This window comes from Polyodon spathula, chromosome 12, assembly GCF_017654505.1.
Source record: "Polyodon spathula isolate WHYD16114869_AA chromosome 12, ASM1765450v1, whole genome shotgun sequence".
Taxonomy (NCBI): Eukaryota; Metazoa; Chordata; class Actinopteri; order Acipenseriformes; family Polyodontidae; genus Polyodon; species Polyodon spathula.
In genome coordinates this window covers 32,135,129-32,151,350 of record NC_054545.1, presented here as the reverse complement: position 1 = coordinate 32,151,350, position 16,222 = coordinate 32,135,129, and the positions used below count along the sequence as shown (strand labels likewise).

Here is a 16,222-nt window from a genome sequence, read left to right as displayed (position 1 = left end):
AGTATTACTTTTCCAAGAGAAAAGTTTGAACTTTCAATTGTGATACGAGTCAATTGTTGAGGGTGAAAATCTCATACTTACGGTACCTTGAAAATTGGTAACAAATTCTACATTCTATGAATGACCATCAGCAACTAAGTATCACAACAAAATTATATATATATATATATATATATATATATATATATATATATATATATATATATATATATATATATATATATATATATATAGCAAAAAAAAAAAAAAAAAAAAAACCCAAAATATATAAAAACTGTACAGGATATTACGAAGCAAATGTGCAATACAAAGTTGAAGTAGATCTCAGTCGAAATGGAGTTGCTGTCAATCTTGGGATTCGACTGCTACTCCGACATGCGCGTGCCTAATTGTGCGCCCATGAAGTTGATACCCTTCGTGGGTTACAACTGTTACTGTGCCAGGCTCTGTACCATCGGCTGCTACATGGCAGACAATTTCATGCTGATAGGGGTCATATTTGCCACCAATGGGCGTCATCTTTTGAAGCCCATGCTTGCCAAACACACTGTGCAGCTGCTCTTGAATGAGCAAAAGTTCGCCATAAAGGTTCTTGAGAGTTGGGTTTTGATCACCGAGCGCCTCCTTAGACACACTATCTGTGGTCTTCTCCAGCATATCTGCAACCTCTACCAAGTCTCTGCAGAAACTCTGGATACCTGCAACAAGACAAATACCAATTATACAGCTGCACCCATGACACAGTAACCATTATACAACCATTTGGATGGCTACTCACACACTGTAGATGTATGACCAGAGAGCTGCTTACCACCCAAAAAGTATGCAACACAGATATATATATATATATCTTTTTTTTTTTAATTGATGTTTAAAATGAGTAACAACGAATTTGTAATGTATTCAGCATTCATAGACAGCAGATGTGTGTGTCAATACCCTTGAGAGACAGCTTGTTCATTGAAACATATTAAAGGATACCAAGCTACTTGTCTATGCTTGTTGGAAGGTAATGTATGTAGATAGGGGCACTCAATAAAAAGCTGTCAAACTAGGAAGTTAATGCTGTCTGACCAGTTATTATACATCTGATTCTGGCTTTTCTTTGTTGGTTAAATATATAATTTGGATATTTTTCCAGACAATTTTGAATGAAAGAAAAAAATAAACATTTCGAATGTTTCCAATTAAAGCAGATACTGTTTTTTACAAGTAGGATGCAAAACTGAAACACTTTTGATACACATTTATGCTATGGTTCGGCCAATTTGGTATTTACAGTTAATACTATATTACATAGTAGAGGTTGACACGGTTAGAAAAACCGTAACTGGGTACCCGCCGTGAAAAATACCTGGGTCTTTTTCGGGTAATGATTAAAAATATATAAAAATAAACAAATAAATAAATTGCATATATTAATGTTTTAAGTGTATGATACATATTTAAATACTATATAGTACACACACATTTAGTCCCTTCAGATCTGTAGGCTTGTGTAACCTTTTTCTGTACTGGAAACATCTAAATAATAATAATCTTAGTTTGAATACTTATGTTAAATGCACTTCATGCTGCAGGATTATTTGCGACCTCTGTTGGACATATTCTGCTGTTGCTGTTGTTGTTAATGTAATGTACTTGTACTGAATCAGGATGCAGGGTTCCAACAATGGAAGTTTTATCTATTTTCTCAATTGGAACACAGTGTAGTTTACACAAAACAAAAGTATAGGCAATGAATATATCTTGCTGCTCCTGCTGTTTCTCTCACTTTTCCTGTGTATCCCTTTTTGTCGCATCAGGTTAGTTCTAACTTTATTGTTCACTGGTCTCTCTATGGTAAACACAGTAGAAAGTTAAAAAGGTGCAGTGCTCCAAATCTGAACTGAGCTTTAACATGGCATCCAAGCAAAGCATTGTATGGAATTTCTTTATCAAGCAGGAGAAAATGGAATTTGAAAACCCTGCCACGAAAACAATTCATTCATAAAGAGGAAGCAGGTAATGTGCTCCACAAATATTTACAAAATAAGTACATGTTTCGTAAGTGCGTGAGTAATGTTTCTCATATTGATTTAATTTTGTACTTTGCACCTTATGCATTTTGGAGCGTGTATGCTTTCTTAGCAAATTTACTTCATTTTTTTTTTTTTATTTATTTTTTTTTTAACGGTTTTAAGTGTTCTCTGGTGTACACTTTTCAATACTTTAGTTATTTGTTTATTTTTAAATAAAGGCTATTTATTTGATCTTTTTGGCAAGAAACCATATCTGGGCAATAACTGTAGATAAAGCATTCCGTATTGGAAGCCACACTATTATTAATGGATAATTAAGACATCACTGACATAACCCTTTTTTTTTTAATTTCTTTTTGATTTAGTTCCTGAGAATACTCACCGTATTATTACTGAGATATACTTGCCACTAATCCAAAGCTTGTTTTAACGTTGTCTTCATTAAGCTAACCAGAGACCCATACTTACAACTGCATTGTCAAATTTTCTTCAAATTCTCAAATTAATAAAATGGATACCCAGGTAATAGAGAGAGACCTGGATCGGGCAATTTAAAAACAGACAGGAACCTGGGCTTTCAGGTACCCGCGCTGACCTCTATTTTTATATATAAGCAAAACCCATCCTTCACCACCTTCAACAAATTCTAAATACCTGCACATTACTAGCATGCACACTGCGTGAGATCGTCATTTTAGTAAAGGTGTACTATTTTGGGTATTTCTGATAACTAATCAGAACAAAAAATAAATTAAAGCTGTACAAAAAATTTTTTAAAAACAAGTACTAATGATACAAGGCAATCTTCAGCAGAAGACAAGTGGGACCAGTTACTGTAGATTATTACAAGTGCTAAGAAAGTTGATTTTAAAACCTTGGTTACCACTTAGTTAAACTTGTATAATAAATTCCAATTTCTACTTTTAAAACAATGATTTAGCAAATTACATGCAAGATACAACTGAGGAACAGACTGCAGAGTAGGCCATTCAACATGTTTATGTGTACAAACAGTATGGAGGTTGTGTCTAATGTATTGTTTTGGTACATACAAAAAAATAATTAACATTTGGTCAGCAGCTCTGGGTGTTATGTTCTCAGGGTCCTTCTAACAAACAATTACAGTATTCAATACAAAACATGCCTTACCAAAGATCTTTGCATCCTCCACAAATTTTTGAGTTCTTCTTCTGACTGTATCAGAATCAGCTAAAGCTTTCTTATAGCTCTCCTATAAAAGCAAAGAAGAAAGTGTAACTTCTGATAACATGCACAGGCAGCAGATCTTTGAGAGCTTCTTTCTCAGGATTGTCTGAACCCAGGATTCGTCTCTTTAGCAGATGCCAACTTTTTCAATTACATTTGGTATAATGTATTTAGGAAGACAGATACCTACTGGTACAATCAATACAATAAGGAATACAATTAGTGTTTGATTAGTAAAAATCTTACTGTGAGATCTCGAACTTGTTCTTCAAGTTTACTTGCTCTCATTTCAAGCATGTGAACTGTTATAGTTTTCCCTGGCTCGTCCTCAGGGTCATTGTTCTCATCCCCAGCGCTTCTCTGGTGTGCAGCCGAGCTGAACAAGCCTCCCCTATTGAAAAACAGTAAAAACAAATACCAGTTAATCAAACATTGGAACAGGGCAACTGATCTAACAAGACAATGCTCACCAAAGAACAGCATTCTGATACAACAGATACAGTTCAATCATGGGAAAACATGATTCTGTTCAATGCACAACCAAATAAATAACAAGCAAACAAACAATTACCTTGTGCCATTGTAATTCCTTGTACACTTACAAATGTGTGACAATCGCTTTACTGTCCAGAAAAAACAACTTTGGGGTCACAAGACTAGAGCACAGCATTACGAAATGGGTTCAGTTTGCAAGCAGCATAGAGGCAGTGTGATCCAGTGGTTAAAGAAAAGGGCTTTTAACCAGGAGATCCCCGGTTCAAATCCCAGATCAGCCACTGACTCACTGTGTGACCCTGAGCAAGTCACTTAACCTCCTTGTGCTCTGTCTTTCGGGTGAGACGTTGTTGCGAGTGACTCTGCAGCTGATGCGTAGTTCACACACCCTAGTCTCTGTAAGTCACCTTGGATAAAGGTGTCTGCTAAAAAAACAAATAATAAAAATCACTCAAAAAGAAAAAAGTTTCACACCAGTATTTAAAAGGCACTATGGTAAATGAAGATTCAGTAAAGACAATTGATTAATCAATGTCAATTATCAGTCAATTATCAATTAAACTTGTTCTATTATCTAGTGAAATTGAAGGCAATTATTTAGTCTTAATTCAAAGGCCATTTAAGCACCCCAGTTGTTCCCCACTCTTACCTACTTTACATTAAACTGGAATCAGAACACTGGGATCACCAGACCTATTTGAAACAAAAAGGAATCTTAATGTTTCAAGGAAAGTAATTTGCACCATTCCAGAGAGCAGGAGGGGGTACATTTATTGACAAAACCACCCAAAAAAAGAAATTACTGGTAACATGTATTAACTTTAAACTGCAAAATTCATTTTCATTAGTAAAACTAGCATTACTGTGTACAGTTATTTAGCCTAAAGCCAATAATAAAATTTTAAAAAGTAGTTACATTTATCACAAAGGTGTGTGTTGATATCTGGTACTTTTTAAAAGCTGCTGGAAGGATGCCTAATAAAAATGTAAATCCTGTTCTTGCATGTATTTGATAGTGTATAAATCAGTAACCACCTTGGTACAAACAATTTTGAAGTTATCAGTTACTGCTAAAATGCCTGTTGGTTGGAGATTCAAACAGAACTCCAATGACAACCCCCTAAAATCTGAGACCATCTACTGATCCGTGTCAGTGAATGTTCTCTGCCTTTCCTGCTGTGCGAGAATGGGCCCTTTTACAACTTAAACAGGCAGACAGATGGCTTCAGGGACCACCAACGAATTAATGTATGGATATGTCCATACATATGTATATGTCTCCATATGTTATATATATGTATATATATATATATTATATATATATATATATATATATATATATATATATATATATATATATATATATATATATAAAACGATAAGATAAGATGCCAGTACAACTGGCAAAGACCGTTACACATTTTAGCATTTAAAGTTACCTCTTTCATTTTAAGATGATACAAATTTACACTAGGCCCAAATGCTTCACAGAATAGTAACTTAAGTATGCATCTAGCATTGAGAAACAAAGGGAACAACCGATTGACCTCCGGCACGGCTGTGTGAGCACAGGGGATGTGTATTTGCTTGGGGGGAGGTGTGGATGTGCCTGAAATACCACCTCTCCCCCAGACCTAAACCAAACTTTCCCAAGTCAATGTGAAAAACATTTTGGTTTCTCTTAGCCAGAATAGCCACGACTGCAAAAATTAAAAAATATATAACGAACAGCGAGTTTACTTCAGTCATGGTTACCATCACGTTTAGAAACACTGGCCGGCTTTATCAATCTTTCCACAGCATACAGCATGTCTCAATTTGAATATCAAACTCAAATATTCTGAATCCGAATGTTGGTTTCAACATTTTGGGTATGTACTGTAACTGTCAGTGTAAGACTGCCAGCATGCACTTGAGGGTGTATTCCACTGACTCATTTCCAAGCTTTTCCAATTGTAATTATTGTTGCCATTAATGCATGCAGTAGTCCTTCCTTGTGTGGTGTATTTTTATATAGTTAATGCATACCTATTTATTTGGAAGCAAGATCACAAACCTTGGCATGAAATGTGTATTCAAAGGATCCCTGATTCTAATACTGAGAAAATGAAAACATTTTAACATTTTACCTACAACCTTAAGAATCTTCTTGCATGTGCAGAATTTGCATTTTATTGAGTCTAACTATAATGTCACTCAAAAAAAAAAAAAAAAAAAAAAAAAAAAAAAGAAAATAAGAAGAAAAAGGAGCTGTTGTCATGGTTTTATGTGCACAATATAAAACAATTCTTCATCTCATCGAGTTCATTTAAGAAAAAAAAACTTGCCAATTTCTTAACTTTACTCTGCAATCTATTTTTAATTTAATTATTTTGATAAGTAGCTCAGGGCCCTGCACCCACCCAGAATGTGTCAGTATAAATCAATGAGCTGTCACTTATAAAATTAAAGTGCCAAAGCAATACATTTAATCACTAACAGCTGAACAAAATGGGAGTCTTTGCCACATGGTACTAAATGTAACAATAATGTATTTATATTGAATTTTCATGTGTCAACTCTGTGTATGAAGTACGATAAAGACGTAATTTCAAGATTTTTCTGTACAGGTTGGAACAAAATCGAAATAATTGTAATTACATATAATTTTAAACTTTAAAATCTGAAAGTTATTAAGGCAAACTTGAAGCAAATGCATTATTTTATACAGGCTACTGGTATATTTCCACACTTTCTGGATTTTAGCATTCATCTCCACTTCTGTAGTGCAAGGGCAAGAAGTAGCCGAAGAAACGACTTCGCCTCATTCAGCGCTGTGCTGTCTCAGTCCCATAGCAAAGCCTACGTGAATAGCAGCCTAAGCAGAATGGATTCCACCAAAAGGAATGGGCTGGAACGCGGCTGACATTTAGCTGTGCCGAGTAAACATGAAACCCCACTTTGAACAAACTGAAAGATACATTATTAGATTTGCTACCTGCATCTGTCTTTTCTGTTAAGCAGCCGAAAACAGAACCTCTAAGTCAATAAACCAACTATCGCTGTTTAAAAAAAAAAACGAAACTACAACAAAATACCACCATTTAACAGTGTGGCAATACATCGCAACTACTGTCCTTATCGCATTTTAAGCCACTATGTCACCTATGCAACTGTCAGGCCAAATTGCCTCAATAACACCTGAATTTGCCATGAGAATTATACTAACTAGACGGTAAGACTAGTCTGTACAACGACATTGTGCAATCTATCCAAATTTCTTATTCGAAAATATACAAAATTAAGAACTTAACTTAGTAAATAAATAAATAATAAAAGACTTTAAGGTTCTTCCACAATGACCTAAAATACAAATAATTCGATTTTCACCAGGCACACGCAGAAGCTTATATTTTAACAGAATATCTGACTCTACCTTGGACAATTGCAAGCTATATTAACATTCGAAAACTGACACAACAGCTGTCTTCTGAAATAAGACTACAAGACTAGTAATAAATACCGCTGGTAATCTTCAGAATTTGGGTTACATATTTCGTTGCAATTTGGAGACAAAGGCACACATCAATTGTCTGGACTACGGTTATAAATTAGCAATCAGGACAAAACACCGTTCTAAAAGGCTGTTACTTCATATACACATCATACAATACACAACATTTTAAACAGTGAGACATTTCTTTAAATGTAAATGTTACGTTGTTCTCTCTCAGGCGGCAGTCACACACTGAGCTGCGCAATGCCCGCAGCCTCTTCAGCACTATGGCATGGAGCATAAATATCTATGTAAACCGCGTTTCGTTTCTATCACAAATTCTACATATTCGTTAAGTAAATTCCTGACAATTGTACAGTGTGTTTCTTACTTGTTAATCCTGGTGGTGTGCGATATTAAACACTTTAAATGATGTAGATTCTCTCGAGCTGCCCGAAGGTAACGTATAGCCATATTTTTTTGTAACAAACCTTGCTGAGGACCGGGCGGATCATGTGAACTGTATAACTACAAGACCCATAGGGCATTGCGATGTATTATGATGATGATGATGATGATGATGATGATGATGATAGTACTACAACACCCAGCTTGCACTGACGTATCAAAACAACATTGAACCAAGAAAGGGGTTTTGAACTTCTGGACTGGCAATACTATTAAATCTGACAGGGTCATATATGCTGTAATCATCATCCTGACTTAATCCTAAATGTTCATGGACCGTTGTTACCACCACGCCACCCCCCGTCCCCCAAATAAACAAATCAAATTAATTTAATTTTTATTCGGATGTGAATTTTAAAAATATAAATTGTCTAAGATTTAGTGACCGTGGTTATTCCAACATCAAGAATATCTGAATGATAAAGATTCATCTAAATGCATTCTTGGACTGTCACATCCTCTTCTTATCCCAGATCCATGATAACATCTTGAAAGGAAAAAACAGTTTGACGATATATGAATAAAACGCAGTGCTGGATTAGTTTGATCTCTGCGCCGTTGTTGCTTGTCAGCAAACCATGAAGAAAGCTCACTGAAAGGTAAACACCAGCGCGTACAACTGCATGTGTGTTTACATTCGAGGTGATGTAAGCCAAAACAAGCCCTTTGAATTTCATATTTAGAAAAATTAAACCGTTTGAGTAATACAGTCACTGCTGCTTGTTTATTCATTGTAGTCGAGTTTGACAATTGCTAGCATAATATAAACACGTTTTATTCGATTTACATTGCATTTTTTAAAAATCATTTTTCAGCACTGGGAAACTCCCCCTATTTTAGAGGACACGTGGTTGATGCAATCCAGGACTAATTCTCCAGTGCTGTAAAATACTCTAAAATTCCCAGTGGTGTTTAACATTAATAGAACTTCCAGATGTTATTCATATGTAATAATCTAAACATTTGGAAGTCCTATTAATTTGTTGCCCTTATTATTTTTAAATGACAGTGTTACAGGCAAATCAGCTGTATTCCAACTTTTACATCCATCCATTATCATTAACTGCTTAATCCTACACTGTCACAGTGAGCTGGAGCGTAACCCAGCAGACATAGGGCGCAAGGCAGGACTACACCCTAGACGGGACACCAGTCCATCCTAGGGCACGACACACACAGCAATTTAGAATGACCAATCAACCTGAACAGTATGTCAGGGAGGAAACTGGAGTACCTGGAGAAACCTCACGCAGACGCAGGGAGAACATACAAACTTCACAAAGACAAACCCCTAGGTCAGACTCAAACCCAGGACCCTGGTGCTATGAGGCAGCAACGCTAACCACCACGCCACAGTTCATATTTATTGGTATGGGTGATCACAAGTTAACATATATTTAGTTATTAAAACAGTAATGATGCTGCTCACAAATGTTTTGTAGATAAACAAACAACAGTACAGGATTTATTTATTTTTGCACAGTACTTAATCTATTTCAGTGATAGATAACTCACAACAGTTAAAGCATAAGTAGCAGGGTTCTGAAAAATATAGCGTTACACGTTCCTACATGTTGCTACACCTGTTTAAATGATGTTCCTGTATTTTTAACATCCTGACAACTTGTTACACTTATACATTTAAAGTCTGTTTTAAAGGTCCTTTCAAAATGGCTACTAAAGTAAGTAGTTAAATGATAAAATAACCACTTCACGTGTAAAATGTACTTTATTTAGGGTGCTAATGATTAGATAGGTTTATATAACAAGTACTTTGAGAAAATGCTGTCAACTGCTCTAACGTCATCATCTTGTTCAAAGAATGCTCCACTGTACTTTGCTCTTCAGATCTGTTATACACACACCTATCAACAATACAACTGTTTTGTATAAATGTAAATCATTATCCTTCTATTAACAAAGATTTTATATCCAACTCAGACAATCCCTGTCAGGAATTCATTCTGGTGGAATTTTTAAGTGAATCTGAAGACTAAATAGAAACATATATATTCATGATACTCAATGAAACAACAATAAGAGGGACAAGAAATGTAAATGAACAATATAAGGTAGTTTTTGGTGGAAGAAAAAATGTTGAAGTATGTATAATAAAGGGATTTGTGAAAATGAGGAAATAAACAAAATCTAATGCGATCTAAACACTGTATTCAGACACTCAGGACACAGGCAGAAGATAGCACAGTTCAAGCCCGTATCTGCAGTTTCTGCATTTCTTAGCACCCTTTTATATAACACAAGTTAAACAAAGCATGAACAAAACACAGCAAATGCTACCAACCCTTCAAAATAAACACAATATAACACCCCAGCTACCACTATCATAGTGTTAGTCTTCCTCACTCTGTGCCACTGCACTCTCCTACACACTCACAAAAAAAAAAAAAAAACAGACTCCTTTGTTCCTTTATACCATGTGCCCAGGGGTTTGACAGTTACTTATACAATCACCACCTGGCCAGATTTCACACCTTTCCATTCAAACATCAATCACTCAATTAATCTAACAAGCAAACAATTAAATGATGCCATGTGGCTGTTCCAGACTCCTTCACCAAGATGGCCACCAGCCACCAAACTCAGATCCACACATGCACACTCCTGTGCACCCATGTACAGAGTCTGCTCTGTCATACTAGATAATAGCACTGGTGTTTGTGTCCCACTTTTATTTTGTTTTTTCTAAAAGGGAGGAATTGGATGAATGGTATTGCCAGTTACAGGAAGTCTGGAAAAGGGTAAGACTTTTACCACTATTATTTGCCAAATAATAATAATAATAATAATAATAATAATAATAATAATAATAATAATAATAATAAAATTATTAAAGAAATGTTTCGAAAAAGGGGTTTTAAATACAATAATAAAACAGGAATATAAGTTAAATAACTATGTTTACTGAATGCTATCTCACTTAAGAAAGGTAAAAGATGTCTACTTTGTTTTTTGAAGCACTTATGCCGCAGTGTCCCAGGGCCTGTGGAAAAGCCTCCTCTGGCTCTGAAATGGTCGACCCCAGCCTGTGTACAGAGGGCACACCACCCTTCTCCACATCAATATGTAAGCAAATTGCTTTCCAGCAAGCCTTCTTGTTGGAAAGGTATCCTAGGTTTAACAGCAACAATCTTATATAAAGCTTTTAGTCACATATAACTCTTTTCACAGCTGAAGCTATACCCAAGCACTGCAAAAGAAAATTATTCTTTTGGTGATGTTTTCTTTCTAAAACTTAGGAGCAATTAAAATAACATTTACAATATACTACATATAACAGTTGAATCACGATATGGAATATCTTCTCACTGGTTTTATTTTATGTTATTTAGGAAATCCATCCAACTCAGCTATATGAAATAAAAAGGTATATATAAGGTAAATATAGCTGTCTTACAGTAATCATTTTGGTGACACTTCATTTTGAAGAGCAGCTCTTTTTTACAACTAGCTTACTAACATTTAGAAATACTGAAAGAAACTTAATAAATTAAATGAGAAATGTTTCAAATAGATGTCTTTCTCAATATCTTCAAAGTTAATTAGACTTAGTATACAGTAAAGTGCACATTTTCACTACAAGGGTGGAGGACTATGGTATTATTCACATCTATAACTGTTATAATATATGATTAACTATCTTTATTACATTTTTTTTAAAACTTAGAGCTCCTGCAGAAAATACCTTTGAGACTGAGGAAGTTCAGCACCAGGTAAAAAAAAAAAAAAAAAAAAAAAACAGAATTTGAGGATATCAAAATATTTTTCTATCTTCAATGATGTAGCACTTCATACATTACTACAAAAAGAACAACAGCAAAAAACCACACAGGAATAAGTAGTTCAGATGATTTATTTACAGTGTTTTAATCGGGATTAAATTAATTAATTCATGGCCTTCATTTGGTAAGCCAACAACATTTTCATTCTTTTTCCACATTTTTAATAAACCATAGTGAATTGTAAATGTTTTTTCTTTACACTCTTAGAAGAGTAAAAACCAAAGCTCATGTCCCTCGTACCTGCTAGTTAGATCAAGGGCAGCGGCATGTAAACCGGAGAGCCCCAATCCAGAAAGAACCCTCACAGCCAACCTGAACACGCCAGTGAGCAAAGCGTGGGAGAAGGACGACGGGGGCAAGATCTACCTGAACACGCCAGTGAGCAAAGCGTGGGACAAGGACGATGGGGGCAAGATCTACCTGTGGAGCTGCTGCTCCTCTTTGATCGCTGTGGTTGCTCCGCTACACACCACAAGGCATGGCCGCATGATGAAAAGATTATCAGACAGCACAATAACTTTTCATATAACAATTGAAGAGAATGCAGCCCAGGACCATTCTCATCAATCCTCTAGAGTCGTGCGCATGTCCCAGTAGTTGTGCCAAAGCTGAGGAAAATGATGAAAGAGACGAGGAACACTGCTTCCAGCGAAGGGCATCGAATGCATCTAGCAAGCCAGATTTTTCAGTCACGAACAGGTACAGTAATGCTTGTTTAAGAAACGCATGAAGAAATGTAGCCCTTGTTTGCACACAAGCAGATATTCTACAACTATTTCTCAAACAGACCAGTCTGTCAGTTGTGCCAGTATTGAAGTAAGTAATCACTGAAAAACGTGGCGTTTATGTGCAGAAATGTATTTTTTTCTTCATTGTTCTTTAGTGTACAGAAATCCGAACAACAGATGAGGAGTATGACGTTCAGTCTGCCCACAGAGTTCATACACAACAATATCGCATTCCACCAAGTCAAAACTAAGATCTGGTAAGAGAAAGTTCACAGTCATTATCCGAAATGACATCCATCCAATCAGGCTGCAGATTGTAGTACAGTCCTAATCTGATTGAATGAACATTGCTGTGATGATCTTTCTTTGTCCTTTTCTTTTGCACATTAGTATTGCAGGCTGGAGTGTGTGGGAAGATCAATATCTTGGGGACAATCTTCATGCTGGAGATTAAGTCTGTCAGCTGAACAGCATGATCCCACAGAGCATAGACCACCTGAAACTATTCAGCAGGCAGTATTCTAATGTAATATTTGATGTTCGAGGTACAGAGCATCACATTAACATTTATTTATATGTTTATTAGAGCTCTTTGGGGATTAGGCGCCTGCCAGAAGCCAGTGTCTTCACCTGTGTTCAGACGGATTGCAGAGAAGACTGGGGGATCCATTTAGATGGGCCCAAGGTAGGAATTAAATATTCTTCATTATAAAAAATATGAATTTTACAATCTTTATGTACAATGCAAGGTAGACGGTATGCAGAAATAAAAACAATAACTCTAATAAATAAATAAATAAATAAATAAATTAGAACGTGATGCTTTGTTTAACCTCTTAGTTCCACAATCGTATCTCTGTTTTTATACTTCGCATTCTTGTTTCTGACACAACCCCACTGACTGAAAAGGAAGTGTTGGTTCTCATGCAGTGGATTTCCAAAAAAGTAATCTGTATATCTTTCGGTGTAGGTGGAACTCCTTGACACTTTCATGGTAGATACAGCTTTAAAAAGAAAGCCTGTTTATAGGGTTAAAAATATATATTGTAGTATAACATAGGAGTTTATGGTGACTCAAAAATGTCTAGACAATGTGGGAAAGCTATAAAAAAGGCCAACAAGATGCTTGGTTATATAGTGAAAAGTGTTGTATTTAAATCAAGGGAAGTAATGTTAAAACTTTACAATGCATTAGTAAGGCCTTATCTAGAATATTGTGTTCAGTTCTGGTCACCTCACTACAAAAAGGATATTGCTGCTCTAGAAAGAGTGCAAAGAAGTGCGACAGGCTTAAAGAATTGTCTTGAACAAAAAAGTTATGTAGCGATTTGATTCAAGCATTCAAAATTCTAAAAGGTATTGACAATGTCGACCCAAGGGACTTTTTCGACCTGAAAAAAGAAACAAGGACCAGGGGTCACAAATTGAGATTGGACAAAGGGGCACCCAGAACAGAAAATAGGAGGTACTTCTTTTACACAGAGAATTGTGAGGGTCTGGAACCAACTCCCCATAATACTGTTGAAGCTGACTCCCTGGGATCCTTCAGGAAGCTGCTTGATGAGATTCTGTGATCAGTAAGCTACTAACAAGAAAATAATCAAGATGGGCTGAATGGCCTCCTCTCGTTTGTAAACTTCCTTATGTTCCTATGTAATAGGCAGTGTTGCGTGATGCACTGCCATTACACTTTGTGACCCCTGTCAGAGTCATAATATTTAATGCCTGTAACCCTGAATAAAAAGGAGCCTGACACTTGCATAATAGTGAAGACCTTTGCTTGGTTACCAGTTTGCGCCCAGCCCCCGCCCTATTACAATATGTTAAAAAAAAAAAAAAAAAACTACTATTAGTAATAAAAACAGGAATTAATTCAAGTTGTACAGATATAGCATCTCCTTCAATGTACTACGAAGCAGCTTTTGTCCACTGCTTCGATAAGAGCCTCTTTCTACTGTGTGTTTTCGTCCTGTTTGTTGGCACAGATAAGGTACATTACTTCTGGCTCCTGCGCTTCCCAGTCTGGGCTGGACTGTCCAATGGCTGTCACAATCAAAAGCACAGTCCCCTGGTGCATCACTGAACTTGATTCAGGAGGACAAGAGGTCCACCCAGGTTTGTGTTCAACTCTGTAGGATGCAGGTTATTGAGCAGGGGTAGGGTGGCAGCAGAGAATTACAGTGACGATTAGCATTCCCCTTTCTGAGTGTCTCCTAAATAAAACAGATCTCCTGGAAAGCTGTGCTCTTTCCACTAGAACAGTTTACACAGTATGTATTGTAACAGCATTGCAAAATAGAAGTGTACTAAAGAATAACAAAAGCATGGTCACCTGGTTGATTAAACTAAACTGTAGTGAATATATAGTAAAAGCAGAGCCACCATTTACAGTGTTAAAAAAAAAAAAAGGTTAAAATGTTTCCTTTGCTGTAAATGTTACTGAAATATTTAACTTCTAGACTCATCATTATTGATGGACATGAGATTCCCAACCCTCTAAATCAGGCTTACCTCACTTAAATTCTGAAACAGCTGAAGTACTTTCTAAGAGTATTAGAGATAATGGGAATTAATTAACATCCAGGTAGATGTGCACGTGAGGTTGATGTAGTACAATAAGTGAACACTAGATGGCATTGAAGAAAGCTTGGCACAACTCAAAGGTATGATTCTGGTTAAATTTTTTTTTCCAGAGGCTGTTGAAAAGAATGGATGACAGGACAAAGCTATATCTTGTGCTGCAGCCTCTGGAATTTGTATCTGAAATGTCCAGGAAGCTGAAGATGATGGCAGACTGTGAGCAGTATGATGCAGACGTGTGTGTAACAGATTGTCTCGCGTATATATCATATTTATAAGCAATGTGAAATGAAAACGACTGAAATAAGACTACATATATCTTGGCAGGACATGTTTCTTAGTATAACAACCATAGTCTCAGAAAATCCATCTGCTATACCTGGGTTGAAAACAAAATGGTAACACAGTCAACCCCAATTTTGCTGCAACATTGAATGGCCTATACTATACCAGTTCTGAATTATTTTTGCCAAGCTGAAGAAAGTGATATTAAGTTATATAATTTTGAGTATACATCAAAATAGGACAAAAGATTTGTTTGACCTATATTTATACACTACCTCAGACTTGGACTTAGGTTCCAATGTGATTTCCGACAGCATGTTAACACATGGTGCTAAGATAAGGCGGGACATCGAGAACTGAAAGGGTTAACACACATTTTTAAACTATGTATAAACTGTAAGTACAGGTGTTAATGTGGAACTAAGGAGTGATGGAGCCACTTGGGTTAGCCTTGGTCAAAAAGTGATCATTATGATGTATTTTTTGTTTTTTTACCTGGTGAACATAGAAATGAACGTTGAGACATTGAATCGCTTTTGTACCTACTGTAGATAGTCATACACACTGTCGAGCTATTGGTTAATGTTATAATTGTAAATTAAAAACAGACCTGCAAGCACAAGCTAAATATGTCTTACCAGTTTTTTGTCCACTTCCATAAGCATATGTTGAACATGTGTTTTACGAGTGCTGTATTTTGACAACAGTTCTTATAATAATCATCATCTTTATTTTTATATAGCACCTTTCATAGTGGACCACCATCACAAAGCGTTTTACAAGATATGAGACTAAGGTTTGTGAACTATGCAACAGCTGCAGTCACTTACAAGAACGTCTCACCCAAAAGAGAATAAGGAGGTTAAGTGACTTGCTCAGCGTCACACAATGGGTCAGTGGCTAAGCTGGGATTTGAATCGGGGACCTCCTGGTTACAAGCATGTTTCTTTAGGTAATTTGCAATCATTTTGCTTAGATTGCAGTATATTAGATAACCCACACACCTGCGTAGGCACGCTATTGCCTCTGCAGATTACGTTTAGAGCATCAAACGAGTGCTCTATTTGGAAACTGGTTTCCTCAGTTAATACCGAAGTAGAATATCAGGTGGTCATCAAACAGAATGGGTAATGAGAGTACAAGAAAGACTCCTCTACATAAATG

At 36.2% G+C, this 16,222-nt stretch overlaps 1 protein-coding gene across 2 annotated transcripts; it reads right to left on the bottom strand.

The window, feature by feature from the left end:
* Window positions 1-249: 249 nt before the first annotated feature.
* Window positions 250-7,726, bottom strand: LOC121324951 (grpE protein homolog 2, mitochondrial-like). 2 transcript variants are annotated; one of them, XM_041267174.1, is made up of 4 exons: window positions 7,589-7,726; window positions 3,474-3,618; window positions 3,171-3,252; window positions 250-698 (listed from the first exon to the last, which is right to left on the bottom strand). In XM_041267174.1, exons 1-4 carry the CDS (start codon window positions 7,669-7,671, stop codon window positions 346-348), a joined length of 663 nt encoding a protein of 220 aa, XP_041123108.1. In that variant the 5' UTR covers window positions 7,672-7,726; the 3' UTR covers window positions 250-345. The 2 variants fall into 2 exon arrangements, with proteins under 2 accessions (XP_041123108.1, XP_041123106.1); XM_041267172.1 differs by lacking the exon at window positions 7,589-7,726 and having other exon boundaries at window positions 3,474-3,792.
* Window positions 7,727-16,222: the final 8,496 nt, after the last annotated feature.